The sequence below is a fragment of the Homarus americanus genome, unplaced genomic scaffold, assembly GCF_018991925.1.
Source record: "Homarus americanus isolate GMGI-L3 unplaced genomic scaffold, GMGI_Hamer_2.0 scaffold51476, whole genome shotgun sequence".
NCBI lineage: Eukaryota > Metazoa > Arthropoda > Malacostraca > Decapoda > Nephropidae > Homarus > Homarus americanus.
The window spans coordinates 8,466-24,837 of NW_024736148.1; the positions used below are offsets into that span (position 1 = coordinate 8,466).

General features: G+C 47.6%; 1 protein-coding gene across 1 annotated transcript; it reads left to right on the forward strand.

Annotated features, from left to right (window-relative positions):
- The first annotated feature begins 274 nt into the window (after positions 1–274).
- LOC121871969 (mucin-2-like) lies at positions 275–13,700 on the forward strand. Its single transcript, XM_042374590.1, has 5 exons — positions 275–717; positions 4,974–5,490; positions 5,980–6,448; positions 11,205–12,810; positions 13,493–13,700. Exons 1-5 carry the CDS (start codon positions 275–277, stop codon positions 13,698–13,700), a joined length of 3,243 nt encoding a protein of 1,080 aa, XP_042230524.1.
- The last annotated feature ends 2,672 nt before the right edge of the window (positions 13,701–16,372 follow it).

The following is a 16,372-nucleotide window of genomic DNA, read 5'->3' on the forward strand; positions in this document are numbered from 1 at the left end:
TTACGATCATATGTTTGTTATTGATCATGTGGTTGTGATTATCATGATGATGTGGTGTTCAGGAGCACGTGGTGATGTTTATCTTACCTTACACGTGCCTTATGTTTTGTTCACACATTTGTGTTGTCCACTGCACATCAAATAATTCGCAATGAGTGCAAAGAAGCGGAAATATCTTGACGAATATATTCGATTTGGATTCGTGTCTCTCTAAAAGGGTGACACAGAGGTCCCCCAGTGTGTGATATGTTACAAGACTCTGAGCAATGATGGAATGCGGCCCACACGCTTGGAACGCCACTTGAGGACAACACATCCTGCTCTAGCTGACAAGCCCAAGGCATTCTTTGAAACAAAAAGACACTCTTTGAAGCAAGTTAAGTTGGACGGCAGTGGGCCATTTCGGCAACAAACTTCAAAGGTTGTTGAGGCTTCCTATGAGATCGCCATGTTGATTGCAAAGAGCAAGAAGAGCCATAACATCGGAGAGTTTCTCATAAAACCAAGCATACTCCGTGCAGCAGAACTCGTTCTGGGAAAAGATAGTGCAAACAAGCTTTCCCAAATTTCACTATCAAACGATATAGTCAAGGGAAGGATCGATGAATTGTCTCAAGACATCAAAGATCAAATTCTCGACCGAGTACGAGATTCTCCTGTTTTTCCCATCCAGTGTGACGAAACAACTGACATCGCTCAGTGTTCTCAGCTACTGATGTATGCTCGTTTCGTGTCAGGCAACAGTGTAAAAGAGGAAATGCTGTTCTGTCACCCCATGGAAAGTTGTACAACAGAAGCAACTATTTTTCATGATGTATCAAACTTCTTTCAGGAAAACCAACTTTCGTGGGACTCGCTGGTAGGGGTGTGCACTGATGGAGCTCCAGCCATGCTTAGTCTGCAGTCTGGATTCATTACAATGGTGAAAGAAAAAAATCCGTCTGTTGTAGGTACACACTGCATACTTCATCGGGAATCCTTAGTATCTAGAACTTTACCTGCTGAAATGAGGGATGTCCTGAACGTGGCTGTCAAGGTAGTCGACTTTATCAAAGCTGGAGCCTTAAACAGTCGTCTCTTCAAACTGCTGTGTAAGGATATGGAATCTGAACATGAAACCTTGCTTTTTCACACGAACGTACGATGGCTATCAAAGGGGAACATGCTTGGACGGCTTTATGAACTGCAAGAAGAAGTAGCAATATTTCTTGATTCGAAGCAGAAGGCAGATCTCCATGACAAGTTCCAGTCTGAAGGCTTTCAGCTATCTCTAGCTTACCTGGTGGACATCTTCGAAGCGTTGAATGCTCTCAACCTTAAACTACAAGGGGAAAACATCAACATCATCATGCACCACGACACCATTCGAACCTTCATGGCCAAACTCGACCTCTGGAAGTGTCGAATCCACCAGGGAAATACAGCCAGTTTTAGTAACTTGGATTCTGCTCTCGTTCACGGTTACCTTGATTCTGAGTTAAAGAAACAAATAATCACTCATCTAACTGACTTGAAAACAGAATTCATCAGATACTTCCCAGAGATAGTTGAGAAGCGTGAAGCCTGTAAATTCACGAGGAACCCATTTCAACGTGAAGTAGCTGATGTTTCGGATGAAGTGCAAGAGGAGTTTCTTGAGTTGAAGTTCAACTCCACAGCTAAGGAAGACCTCAAAGAACTGGATCTTGAGACGTTCTGGGTCAAGTACCTTCCTGTTTACCCTCTGATCTCACATCAGGCTCTTCGGATTCTAACTACTATGTTCGGATCCACGTATCTTTGTGAAGCTGCATTTTCCACGCTCGTTGCTGTCAAGACCAAGTACAGAAACAGGCTAAACGTTGAAGGGAATTTACGTTGTGCACTCTCTGGCATTCAACCACGCATTCAAGATCTAGTAGCTAAGAAGCAGTGTCACGTATCTCACTAATTTATACTCAATAAAAAGACTAAAAACACAATATTTTTCATTTTTCTTTAAAATCTGGGAGGGAATTTTATTCATAGATGCAAGGGGGGGCGTGTAGGGAAGGACCAATTCCTAGAGGGGGCGTGGTAGTAAAAAGGTTAAGAACCACTGCTCTAGTGGATCATACAGGCTAATGAATGATAATGAAGATAATGATGGTGATGGTATGGATTGAGCCATCGTGCAGCTGTGGACTGATATAAGCATGGGTGATATACTTACTGCACGTCATCACTCAACAAGTCGAGAACCGCTGCCACACCACCATCTTCTTTACTCACACAAAAAACACCAAATTCGAGGGATTTTCGCCTATGTGAACAATAAACGTTTCTGCACACGCAACACAAATGTACCTACGTGAAATATTGTACACGTCCCACGTCGATATAAAATATGTATGATGGGGATATAGGCGCAACTAATAGGGATACTGGCGCAAATAATAAGGATATAGGCTCAAGTAATAGGGATATTGGCACAAATGTAGGAATATAGGCGCAATTTAGAGGAATATTGGCGCAAATAATAAGGATATAGGCGCAACTAAAAGGGATATCGGCGCAAATGTAGGAATATAGACGCAAATGTAGGAATATAGGCGCAAATAATAGGGATATTGGCGCAAATGATAGGGACATAGGAGTAACTAATAGGGATATTGGCGCAAAGAATAGGAATGTAGGTGCAATTAATAGGGATAATGGCGTAATTAATAGGGATATTGACTTCAATAATAGGGGTACAGATGCAATTAAAAGGAATGTCATAATTAATAGTGATATAGCCGCAATTAATAGGGATATTGACTCCAATAATAGGGGTACAGGTGCAATTAATAAGATGTCATAAATAATAAGGATATAGGCTTATAACGGATTTAGACGCCAAAATAAGAGATATGGCGTCTATGTAATAAAAACACTCAACTCTGATGATCGCTTAGAATACGGATAGTGACGCTATATGAGTAGTGCATGTGCTTGGATGTGTGTACCTGTATGTGGGATATAAACGCTTATGAGGAATACAGTCGATTCAATGAGGGAAATATGCATCTCTATGAGGGATATACGACTTTACATGAGCTATGTTTATCTGTGTCGAATTTACAGGTGTATATGAAAGGTAAAAGGAGCGAGTTTCAGTATAATTATAAGCTTCTGCATTTTGGATATACGAACCTATTTGAGAAATAAGCATGGCTGTGTGAGGAACACTGGAGGAAAGTGGCCATACTAGGCAACACCCAACTCCTATCGCTCATATATCCATCCAATTTATATTTCAAGCTACCCAGCTTATTCAAGTTAACGATGATGTTTGGTAACTTGTTCCACTTATCCACTACTCTATTTCCAAACCAATGTTTACCTATCATGCACCTAAATCTAAGTTTGTCTAATTTAATACCATTGCTACGAGCTCGCTCCTGTTTGGATAGTTTAAGTACCTTTGTTATATCACCTTTGTTTAACCCTGACTTCCATTTATACACCTCGATCATATAACCCTCACTCTACGTCTCTCGAGGGAGTGCAAATTCAGAATGCTTCAATCTGTCTTTTTACTCAAGGTTCCTAATGCCCGGGATTAGTCTTGCCATCCTCCTTTGAATGCTTTCTAGGATTATATATCCTTTCTGTAGTACGGTGACCAGAACTGAACTGCATAATCCAAGCGAGGTCTCACAAGCGCAATATAACCTCGCTAGTTTTGTAACTAACACTCCTTTGTATGAATCCAATTACTTTGTTAGCCTTGTTTCGAGCAAATACACATTGCTGTCTTGGTTTAAGATTCCTACTTATCATTACTCCTAAATCTTTCTCACAGTCGGATTTCTCTATATCAACGTTGTTCATCTGATATCTGGCTTCTCTGTTTACATCTCGACTAAGTACTTTACATTTGTCCACATTAAATATTCACTCATAATGTGGGATATATGCGTCTATAGGAGGAATCTACGAAATCTCTACTTAAGATATACGTGCCTATACGAGGGATATAGGAGATTCAAAGGGATAATTGTGTATGTAGAAAGGATATCGGCTCCTGCACGAAGGATAAAGACTCAAAGGGGGAATATATGCGCGCATGGCTGGCAGCTATTTACAGTATGTGCCTATACGAAGGATATATGTGCCTAAACGAAGGATATATGCCTTTAAGGGAGATAATCGTGCCTATAGGAGATATATAGGGATCTATATGATGGATGTACCTACAATAGATACATATATGAGGGATATGCGGAAGGGTATACTCGCATATGAAAGACAAACGGGCCTGGGTGCGTTGGGTATATAGTGTAGATATATAAGCCTGTGCCTGCGTATGGAAGGAGCCATCGAAAAACCGCGACGATACAGTAACTTGAGAAGAGAGGGAGGTGAGGCAGCGGCTGTTGTTGGGCGGCAAAATTTGAGGTTGGTAAGTTATAATTTAATCGAAAACGTTGTAAAATTGTGGCGAGTATCATGCGAGGCTGTAAGGTGGGTGGCCCGCCCGCCAAGGTGCAGGAGGAGGAGTGTGGAGAGGGGAGGAGGTGGTAGTCAGGTGCAAGGGGGAGAGGGGGGATGAGGTGTGGCGCGGGTGACGGCGGCTCCTTTGATCTGCTCGGCTACCTGCGACCCCCCCCTCCCTCCTCCCCATCCGTCCCAGTCCTCCTCACTACCCCCCCCCAATCCTTCTCCACTCTACCAACACCCCCGTCCTTCTCCACTCTAGCCACACCCCCTCCCCTCCCCGCCTCCCGACACCAACTCACATACTCCTGCCCACCACCTCCTCTTCTCCCTCCTCCCATCTTTGATCTTTATCCCCCTACATCCTTATCCTACTCCACACTCCTCCTCTCGAACTTTTTCCTCCTTCACCTAACTCCTCTTCCACTTTCTCCTCCTCCCCCTCTTCCACTTTCTCCTCCTCCCCCTCGTCCACCTTTCTGTCTGTGTGTAGAATTTGCTTTAGTAAGTTAAGCCTCGGGTGTGTGTCCCAGCCTCAGGTGTGTCCAGTCCAGGTGTCAGGGTGTGTCCTCCAGCCTCATGTGTGTCCCCCAGTCTCAGGTGTGTCCTCCAGCCTCAGGTGTGTCCCCCAGCCTCAGGTGTGTCCCCAGTCTCAGGTGTGTTCCTCAGCCTCAGGTGTGTCCCCAGTCTCAGGTGTGTCCTCCAGCCTCAGGTGTGTCCCCCAGCCTCCAGGTGTGTCCCAGTCTCAGGTGTGTTCCTCCAGCCTCAGGTGTGTCCCCAGGGTGTGTCCCCCAGCCTCAGGTGTGTCCCCAGTCTCAGGTGTGTCCTCAGCCTCCCCCAGTCCAGGTGTGTCCTCAGGTGTGTCCCCCAGCCTCAGGTGTGTCCCCAGTCTCAGGTGTGTCCTCCTTGTGTCCCCAGGGTGTGTCCCCCAGTCTCAGGTGTGTTCCTCCAGCCTCAGGTGTGTCCCCAGTCTCAGGTGTGTCCTCCAGCCTCAGGTGTGTCCCCCAGTCTCAGGTGTCCTCCAGCCTCAGGTGTGTCCCCCAGCCTCAGGTGTGTCCCCAGTCTCAGGTGTGTTCCTCCAGCCTCAGGTGTGTCCCCAGTCTCAGGTGTGTCCTCCAGCCTCAGGTGTGTCCCCAGCCTCAGGTGTGTCCCCCAGTCTCAGGTGTGTTCCTCCAGCCTCAGGTGTAGCCTCAGGTGTGTCCCCAGCCTCAGGTGTGTCCCCCAGCCTCAGGTGTGTCCCCAGCCTCAGGTGTGTCCCCCAGCCTCAGGTGTGTCCCCCAGTCTCAGGTGTGTCCCCCAGCCTCAGGTGTGTCCCCCAGTCTCAGGTGTGTCCCCCAGCCTCAGGTGCGTCCCCCAGTCTCAGGTGTGTCCCCAGCCTCAGGTGCGTCCCCCAGTCTCAGGTGTGTCCCCAGGGTGTGTCCCCCAGCCTCAGGTGTGTCCCCAGCCTCAGGTGTGTCCCCAGCCTCAGGTGTGTCCCCAGCCTCAGGTGTGTCCCCAGCCTCAGGTGTGTCCCCCAGCCTCAGGTGTGTCCCCCCCCAGCCCAGGTGTGTCCCCCAGCCTCAGGTGCGTCCCCAGTCTCAGGTGTGTCCCCAGCCTCAGGTGCGTCCCCCAGTCTCAGGTGTGTCCCCCAGCCTCAGGTGCGTCCCCCAGTCTCAGGTGTGTCCCCAGTCTCAGGTGTGTCCCCCAGCCTCAGGTGCGTCCCCCAGTCTCAGGTGTCCCCAGCCCAGGTGCGTCCCCCAGTCTCAGGTGTGTCCCCCAGCCCAGGTGCGTCCCCAGCCTCAGGTGTGTCCCCCAGTCTCAGGTGTGTCCCCCAGCCTCAGGTGCGTCCCCCAGTCTCAGGTGTGTCCCCAGTCTCAGGTGTGTCCCCCAGTCTCAGGTGTGTCCCCCCCAGCCCCAGGTGTGTCCCCCAGTCTCAGGTGTGTCCCCAGCCTCAGGTGCGTCCCCAGTCTCAGGTGTGTCCCCCAGCCTCAGGTGTGTCCCCAGTCTCAGGTGTGTCCCCCAGCCTCAGGTGCGTCCCCAGTCTCAGGTGTGTCCCCCAGCCTCAGGTGTGTCCCCAGTCTCAGGTGGTCCCCCAGTCTCAGGTGTGTCCCCAGCCTCAGGTGTGTCCCCCAGTCTCAGGTGTGTCCTCCAGCCTCAGGTGTGTCCCCAGCCTCAGGTGTGTCCCCCAGTCTCAGGTGTGTCCCCAGCCTCAGGTGTGTCCCCAGTCTCAGGTGTGTCCCCCAGCCTCAGGTGCGTCCCCCAGGAAGGAATGATACATATTAACTAGAGTATCAGGTGAGGTCAAGCTCCTAATGATTTACAAATGAGTTGTCTACCAGCTGGTACCATCACACTTGACCCTCGTAATTAGGTTCTCGCCTTGACCATCTTATGGTTCGCTCTTGATTTACTTCTTATTGAGCTCTGGATGTTTAGTGTTTCACGCCAGATAAAATCATTATTAAATGCTATAATAATAATAATAATAATAATAATAATAATAATAATAATAATAATCATTTACCAACAGCGTACACACACACACACACACACACACACACACACACACACACACACACACACACACACATATTAATCCTCTGAGCTGTGGTTGTCAAATATTTTACACGTGTGAGGACTTAATTATCTTGTGTCAAGAAATATCCCAGATTGTGGACGACGTTCGCCGAGTAACGTCTGCGTCCGCTCTTGAATGTGTATCAACAGGATGACATAATCAACATTAAAAAGAACAATGCAATTTTTTCCTCTTATATTTTTATTCATATTGCTGCCATTTGAAGAGTTGATACAAGTTCGCCAATATGTGTTCAAATGACCGTACGTTACAGTAGAGCGGTGGCTGATTGGATAAAGCATTTGCCTCCTATCCTAACGCTATCTAGTTTGATTACGGGGCACACCCCATGTCCACCCAGCAGTAAACGGGTACCAAACTTTACAGTTGGAGAAATGAAGGTGATGGCCACGTTGTGTCTTTGTGTACCAAAGACTTAGTGTGTTGTATCCACCAAGGTCTCTTGGTATCATATTGCAACTATATCTTGCGCTAGTCAGGCCGCACCTCGATTATGCTTTTCAGTTCTGGTGCCCTTATTATAGAATAGTTATCAATTCACTGGAGTCGGTGCAGCGAAGAATGACGAAAATGTTTCCGGGACTTAGAAACCTTCCATATCAAGATAGATTAAAGAAACTAAACTTGCATTCCCTAGAAAGACGAAGAGTGCGGGAAGATATGATAGAAGTATTTAAGTGGGTGAAAAGAATCAGTAAAGGAGATATAGATAAAGTTCTTATAATATCCGATCAGGATAGGACTCGTAGCAACGGATTTAAGTTGGGTAAGTTTAGATTTAGGAGGGAGATAGGAAGAAACTGGTTCACAAATAGGGTGGTAGACGAGTGGAACAAGCTTAGCAACTTTGTAGTAAGTGCTGGAACGCCGGAAAGTTTTAAAAGGAGGCTAGATAGATTCATGGATGATAGAGAGTGGTAGTAACTCTCAACAGGAGCTGCCATGCACAGGCCAACCGGCCTATTGCAGACTCCTTATTTCCTTATGTTCTAATGTTATCCACACGGTCCCTAGCGGGTAACCATGCTTCTATGGGACGGCACTTTGAAGCTTGTGTAGTATGACACCTCTTTGACTTCCGGAGACTCTCTCTCTCTCTCTCTTCCACACACACACACACACACACCAAGAGATTTCTGCTCCTACAATAAATACGAGTACATCATTCCCCATCCTCACCCTTCACACCTCCCGCCCCCTCCCCTCGTCCTCTTCTGTGTTCCTCACGACCCTCCAGAAGGAGCTGGGGGAGGGGGGGGGAGGGCTGTCACTCTGGATTAGCGTGTTAATAACAAGGCGACTAATGCTCCGACTCTAATGTTCACAAAACCTAATTGAACATTTCCGTATCACCGCCTCAACCTCCCCCCTCGACATCTACGGGGAACAAGGGGAAAGGGGGAGTGTGAGGTAGAGGTGTTAGGTAGGGGCGTCAGGTGAGAACGTGCTCTTGTTTACATTGCAATTTGCCAAAAATTTCTCTTGTGTTCCTCAGGGGAGCAGTTATAGTTACCTCCATCGTTTATCTCATCTTATCAGTCACGACTCAAATGGTATGCCGAGGGTGTTAGTGGAGGGAAGGTGGAGGTGTGCTGTGGGTGTTAGTGGGAGGAAGGTGGAGGTGTGCTGTGGGTGTTAGTGGGAGGAAGGTGGAGGTGTGCTGTGGGTGTTAGTGGGAGGAAGGTGGAGGTGTGCTGTGGGTGTTAGTGGGAGGAAGGTGGAGGTGCTGTGGGTGGTGGGAGGAAGGTGGAGGTGTGCTGTGGGTGTTGGTGGGAGGAAGGTGGAGGTGTGCTGTGGTGTTGTTAGTGGGTGAGGGAAGGTGGAGGTGTGCTGTGGGTGTTAGTGGGAGGAAGGTGGAGGTGTGCTGTGGGTGTTAGTGGGAGGAAGGTGGAGGTGTGCTGTGGGTGTTAGTGGGAGGAAGGTGGAGGTGTGCTGTGGGTGTTAGTGGGAGGAAGGTGGAGGTGTGCTGTGGGTGTTAGGTGGGAGGAAGGTGGAGGTGTGCTGTGGTGTTAGTGGGAGGAAGGTGTGGGTGTTAGTGGGAGGAAGGTGGAGGTGTGCTGTGGGTGTTAGTGGGAGGAAGGTGGAGATGTGCTGTGGGTGTTAGTGGGAGGAAGGTGGAGGTGTGCTGTGGGTGTTAGTGGGAGGAAGGTGGAGTGTGCTGTGGGTGTTAGTGGGAGGAAGGTGGAGGTGTGCTGTGGGTGTTAGTGGGAGGAAGGTGGAGGTGTGCTGTGGGTGTTAGTGGGAGGAAGGTGGAGGTGTGCTGTGGGTGTTAGTGGGAGGAAGGCGGAGATGTGCTGTTGGTGCTAGGTTAGGTTACGTTTGGTTCTAGTGCCTGGTTTAAAAGATACTGAAGTAGGTCTTAAGTTACCTGACCAGGATAGGACGGTGGGCGGAGACGAGGGACTGACAGCTATCATGACCAGGATGTTTATACCTTTGATGGGCCGTCCCCGGGGGAGTGCCTCTATCCCTGGTAGGTCTGTCCGTCTAAAGGCCATAGCATGTGTTGTATCTGCCACTTAAGGTCAGGATGTAATGACAGAATACACAAGTTAGGCAGTCTCTCTCAGTTTAATTATGTCACCATTTTTGTCATCATTGGTTAAGTGAGACAACAAGATTTGCCCTTAAGTATCCAGTTACGAGAGACAAAGTGAGGCACAGTAACCTTTGGGAATAAAGGCTATTGGACAGTCTTTTCCTAAGGTTGGCATGTACTGTATTTGATTCCGAAATAAGTATATAAGATCACATATATAACTCTCACTCAATATCTTGGAAATTCCGCTAAGACTGTCCCTGGTAACTTCTCTTATCAATAGTTCGAAGAAAAACACTAGATGTCGCTTCCATGTGTTGACCTAAAGTCGATCAAGTGATATAATTATGAAGTCCCTTAATCCCGTTGTATAATTAATCGAATAGTGTCAATTATCAACCAGGTACGTTAAAGGAAAATCATTCCAACGTGTTCAGAAGTTGTCACATTTACAGGTCACGGAAGGCACGTGTATCTTGCAAACTCGTTCACGAATGTTGAGAATACATGGATAAGGTAATAGTGAGAGGAGAAGGAGGGGGTATTAGACAAGCGGAGGGGGTATTAAGGGAGGAGAAGTAGGGGATGAAGTACCAACGTCTTCACTCCCTGGGGAAGTTGGGGGGCGATGATACGTACTGGGGAGGGAAGGATTTGACCCAGGGGGCGGAGAGTCTTCGAAGATCATCATCACAGGTCTATACTCTAACCAGCACACAGGTCAGGTCACTCTCACCATCACACCCATAAATGTGTTTGTCATCAACGTGACTGTGGCTCTATTTTGCTCGAAACTTTTGGCCTGAAATCGATTACCAGTTATACATTGCAAGAACCAGCAACAGTAAGCCTAACCTGATCTGACCTAACCTGACCTGACCTAACCTAACCTAACCTCACATAACCTAAGCTGACCTTACCTAACCTAACCAAACCTGACCTATCCTAACCCAACCTGACCTAACCTGACATAACCTAACCTAACCAAACTTAACCTGACCTGACCTGATCTAACCTAACCCGACCTGACCTAACCATACCAAACCAAACTTAACCTGACCTGACCTAACCCGACCTGACTTAACCATATGGAAGTCTATGGATAGATCAAGAAAGCGTATAAGAGTTGAGCACCAAGTTGGTACAAAACGCATGACTGTATGTCTGTTAATTGTTCATTTATTTCATTTCAAATAAGGAAATATAATTTAGGGTAACTGCGAAAGGTTCAGCATCCATAACTTCCCCTTCAACAAGAGATAGACCAAGAATCAACAAATGGCTGCAGCGTTAAACCGAAATATAGTTTTAAAAAATCCCTTACGCTAAAAACGCTATTCCATAAATCACGTTAAGAATAGAGTAAGATTTGTTGAATAAAAGCCAAAAAATATCCCTCGTGTATGACATTTACAATAGTATCAGTTACAGCAGAAAAAGTTAAATTTTAATGTAAGTAACGGCCGATACAACACACAGCTAAAACTCATACTAGAAATATTATTAAAAACAAAAACGTTTAAAGTTATGTGTTGATCTATACCATTAAAATAATATTATTTGGGCGAGGATAACATTGTGTGTAGAGGGTGGCAGCTATTGTCTCCTCTTTACTAAGTTGTGCCTCAATGTTGTCCTCGTCACCAGGACACACCGTCACCAGGACACAGCGTCACCTGGACACACTGTCACCAGGACACACCATCACCAGGATACACTGTCACCAGGACACACTGTCACCAGCACACACCGCCACCAGGACACACCGTCACCAGGACACACCGTCACCAGGACACATTGTCACCAGCACACACCGTCACCAGGACACACCCGTCACCTGGACACACCGTCACCAGGATACACTGTCACCAAGACACACTGTCACCAGCACACACCGCCACCAGGACACACCGTCACCAGGACACACCGTCACCAGGACACATTGTCACACACACCGTCACCAGGACACACCGTCACCAGGACACACCGTCACCTGGACACACCTTCACCAGGATACACTGTCACCAGGACACACTGTCACCACACACACACCAGGACACAACTTCACCAGGACACACCGTCACCAGGACACATTGTCACCAGCACACACTGTCATCAGCACACACCGTCACCAGGACACACTGTCACCAGCACACACCGCCACCAGGACACACCGCCACCGACACACCGCCACCAGGACACAACTTCACCAGGACACACCGTCACCAGGACACACCGTCACCAGGACACACTGTCATCAGCACACACCGTCACCAGGACACACTGTCATCAGCACACACCGTCACCTGACACACCATCACCTGGACACACCGTCACCAGGACACACTGTTACCAGGACACACACCAGGACACACCGTCACCAGGACACACTGTTACCAGGAAACACCGTCACCTGGACACACCATCACCTGGACACACTGTTACCAGGACACACTGTCACCAGCACACACCGTCACCTGGACACACCGTCACCTAGACACACTGTTACCAGGACACACCGTCACCTGGACACACCATCACCTGGACACACTGTTACCAGGAAACACGGTCACCTGGACACACTGTCACCAGGACACACTGTCACCAGCACACACCGTCACCTGGACACACCGTCACCGACACCTCACCTGGCACCACACCGTCACCAGGACACACCATCACCAGGACACACCGTCACCTGGACACACTGTCACCAGGACACACCCATCACCTGGACACACTGTCACCAGCACTCACTGTTACCAGGACACACCGTCACCAGGACACACCGTCACCTGGACACACCATCACCTGGACACACTGTCACCAGGACACACTGTCACCAGCACACACCGTCACCAGGACACACCGTCATCTGGACACACCGTCACCAGGATACACTGTCACCAGCACACACCGCCACCAGGACACAACTTCACCAGGACACACTGTCACCAGCACACACCGTCACCAGGACACACCGTCACCTGGACACACCGTCACCAGGATACACTGTCACCAGGACACACTGTCACCAGCACACACCGTCACCAGGACACACCGTCACCAGGACACATTGTCACCAGCACACACTGTCATCAGCACACACCGTCACCAGGACACACTGTCACCAGCACACACCGCCACCAGGACACAACTCACCAGGACACACCGTCACCAGGACACACCGTCACCAGGACACACCGTCACCAGGACACACTGTCATCAGCACACACCGTCACCAGGACACACTGTCACCAACACACACCGTCACCTGGACACACCATCACCTGGACACCGTCACCAGGACACACTGTCACCAACACACACCGTCACCTGGACACACCATCACCTGGACACCGTCACCAGGACACACTGTTACCAGGACACACCGTCACCAGGACACACCGTCACCAGGACACACTGTTACCAGGAAACACCGTCACCTGGACACCATCACCTGGACACACTGTTACCAGGACACACTGTCACCAGCACACACCGTCACCTGGACACACCGTCACCAGGACACACCGTCACCTGACACACCATCACCTGGACACGTCACCAGGACACACCATCACCAGGACACACCGTCACCTGACACACTGTCACCAGGACACACCATCACCTGGACACACTGTCACCAGCACACACCGTCACCAGGACACACTGTTACCAGGACACACCGTCACCTGACACACCATCACCTGGACACACTGTTACCAGGACACACCGTCACCAGGACACACCGTCACCAGGACACACTGTTACCAGGAAACACCGTCACCTGGACACACCATCACCTGACACACTGTTACCAGGACACACCATCACCTGGACACACTGTCACCAGCACACACCGTCACCTGACACACCATCACCTGGACACACCGTCACCAGGACACACTGTTACCAGGACACACCGTCACCAGGACACACCGTCACCAGGACACACTGTTACCAGGAAACACCGTCACCTGGACACACCATCACCTGGACACACTGTTACCAGGACACACTGTCACCAGCACACACCGTCACCTGGACACACCGTCACCTAGACACACTGTTACCAGGACACACCGTCACCTGGACACACCGTCACCAGGACACACCGTCACCTGGACACACCATCACTAAGACTCACCATCTCTACGACACACCATCACTACGACACACCATCACTACGACACACCAGGGCACATCATCACCAAAACAATGAAATGATCTCCAGGACAAAAACACTATGACAATGACACATCATCATTCAGCTTAAGGATTAGGGACCAATCAGTGATTATCCGAAAGATTATCTACTAATCCTCGAGTGGTCGGAGTCACAGACAAATTATCCCTCAAGCAGATGTTTTAAGTGATCCTTGACGCTAATCCTTAAGTGGAGGAGGAGGTGATTGTAGCGGTGATAAACTTGAATAGCCTCAAAAATTTGTACTGTACGTCAGGTTAGGTTCTACTTAATAATATGTACTCAAACTATCTAACCAGGAGCGAACTCGTAACAATGTTTATAAATTAGACACATTTAGATTTAAGCGCGAAATAGGTAAGCATTGTTTTGTAAATAGAGTAGTAGACGAGTGGAACAAGTTACCAAACATCATCATTAACTCAAATACGCTGGATAGCTTCAAACATAGGTTGGATGGATATATAAGCGATAAGGGTTGGGTGTAAATGGGACTGCCCAGTATATGGGCCAATAGGTCCGCTGCAGTTTCCTCCATTTTTATGTTCTTATATACAGTATGAGTGTCTCCTGTGTATATATCCAGGATTACTTTCTTTGCCTTACTTTAATTTACTTGATCCTCTTCGCCACTAATCGGTCAGCTAGACTCTTGGTCGGTCTCATCTTTGTTACACATTGGCCAGTACCGGCCATGTACTAGCTCTAGATGTATCTGTACTTGCGCCAGTGTTGGTTAAGTTCTGGTCTTCAATGAGCTTACATTGGCACGGCGTCGTCACACCACTGGCAGATTGTTCCAATAGCTCACAACTTACCCCAAATACGTTTGCTTTGACTGTTTTGTAAAGGCTTAACAGTACACCAGTCAGCAATGGAGTGTGCACTGAGAATACATAGCATTCATAAGCTCAACAGTCAACAACAGACACAGAGAGGAAAGTTAAAGGACTCACAACAAACGTCCATGGAGTTTGGAAGCTGAACCACAGATTGCAGTATAATGACACAGGGGTTGAAACAGCTTCGGTTTAGGAAGGCACGGGAAGGTTGGAGGACTTTTGTGGCCGACTGTACGTACTGTACACCTGCATAATGCACACAATGATGTTCGTGTACGATCTCGGACAACAGTTGGTAAACTCCGACCTGGTGTAGTACCGTACTGCACAGGTATATGTACAATACATTGAATCTCGGAGCTCTTTGAGTCTGAAGCTTCATAAACAAATTGTTCTGTTTACCAAACGATGGCGCGCTTCCCTTATTAGTTCTTTAATGTGTGCATGTGTGTGTAAAGGTTTACGTTTGTCTGTGTGTACATGCATACGGAATTAAAATACATACACTAACATATGTGCACAGCTGAAACACACACACACACACAGCCCACACGAGCACGTACTGGTCGCTATAAGAACAGCCCAGTCCCAACCATCTTAATCAACCAGTGTATTCACGCCCAGCCAATCTTACCTTTTTGCACTGTCACTATGTTGAAATGCCCTATAGTATGACCTCCCCACCTAGTTATTATATATCATATTTGTATCACTTATGTTACTTGTATATTATTTGTCAATCAAGAGACCCATTCCCCAATTATGCACCTGTATATTTTAAGCCTTCCGGCTGCCATGCTCTTTCAATAAGCCGTTAATAATAATAATAATAATAATTATTATTATTACACACACACACACACACACACACACACACACACACACACAGTGGTCACAATATAACTCACGTGTGTTTCGTTTTTTATATAATTCGTGTTTTATGTATTTCCTGTAATTACGGTGAGGTTTCATATGTATTACTGTATCACTTATGAAGTGTGCAGCGTATAAGTATAAATTTGACTGAGTATTTGTGACTGTAGTGACGAGTGCATGGATGGGAGTGTGTGTATCGAGGTAGTTAGTGATGATGGTTCACCCTTATGTACAGCGGCCTTGCCCAGTGACTATAGTGACCAGGGGATGTCTCTCTTAGTCCCAGACTTTATTTCTCATTGACAGTACTAACTGGTTAGTGTTTCAGTTAAAGGGAAGTATACACGGCCTTTTTTTCTAATCAACCTTCGGAGCCGTCCATTAAGGGGGTAACATTCTGATATGTTCTTACTACCACCATATTATGTGTACAGTATACTGTATATCAGGTGCCTCCAAGAGAGCTCAGGTTCTCAACTGGCTCATCATTGTTAATATTGTTATTATTATCGACTCTGTATCTGTCTTCTTCTAGCTAAATAAACTGTTCCAATACCAATATCAATGGACACAGCTGCGCCTTTGTCAGTAAACAAGTCTCTCTCAGGTATGACTCATGAACTGCTGTCAGACTTTGTACGAGTAAAATCTAGCACAAAGTTAATATAAAGTTAATTAAGATAAAGACACAACATAAGCAATTTTAAGAAACATTTGGTGTCCATGTTCTGTTGGTGACTGTAATGGCATGTGAGGTTGGGCTGTGTTTACTTATTTAGTGGGTAAGTTGGGCAGTGAGTACAGGCTGATGGTGGGGTTGTGTGAGGGTAAAAGCTTAGAGATACAACAGATGAAATACTGCCAGTGACCAGAGTTCCTGGCCTGTA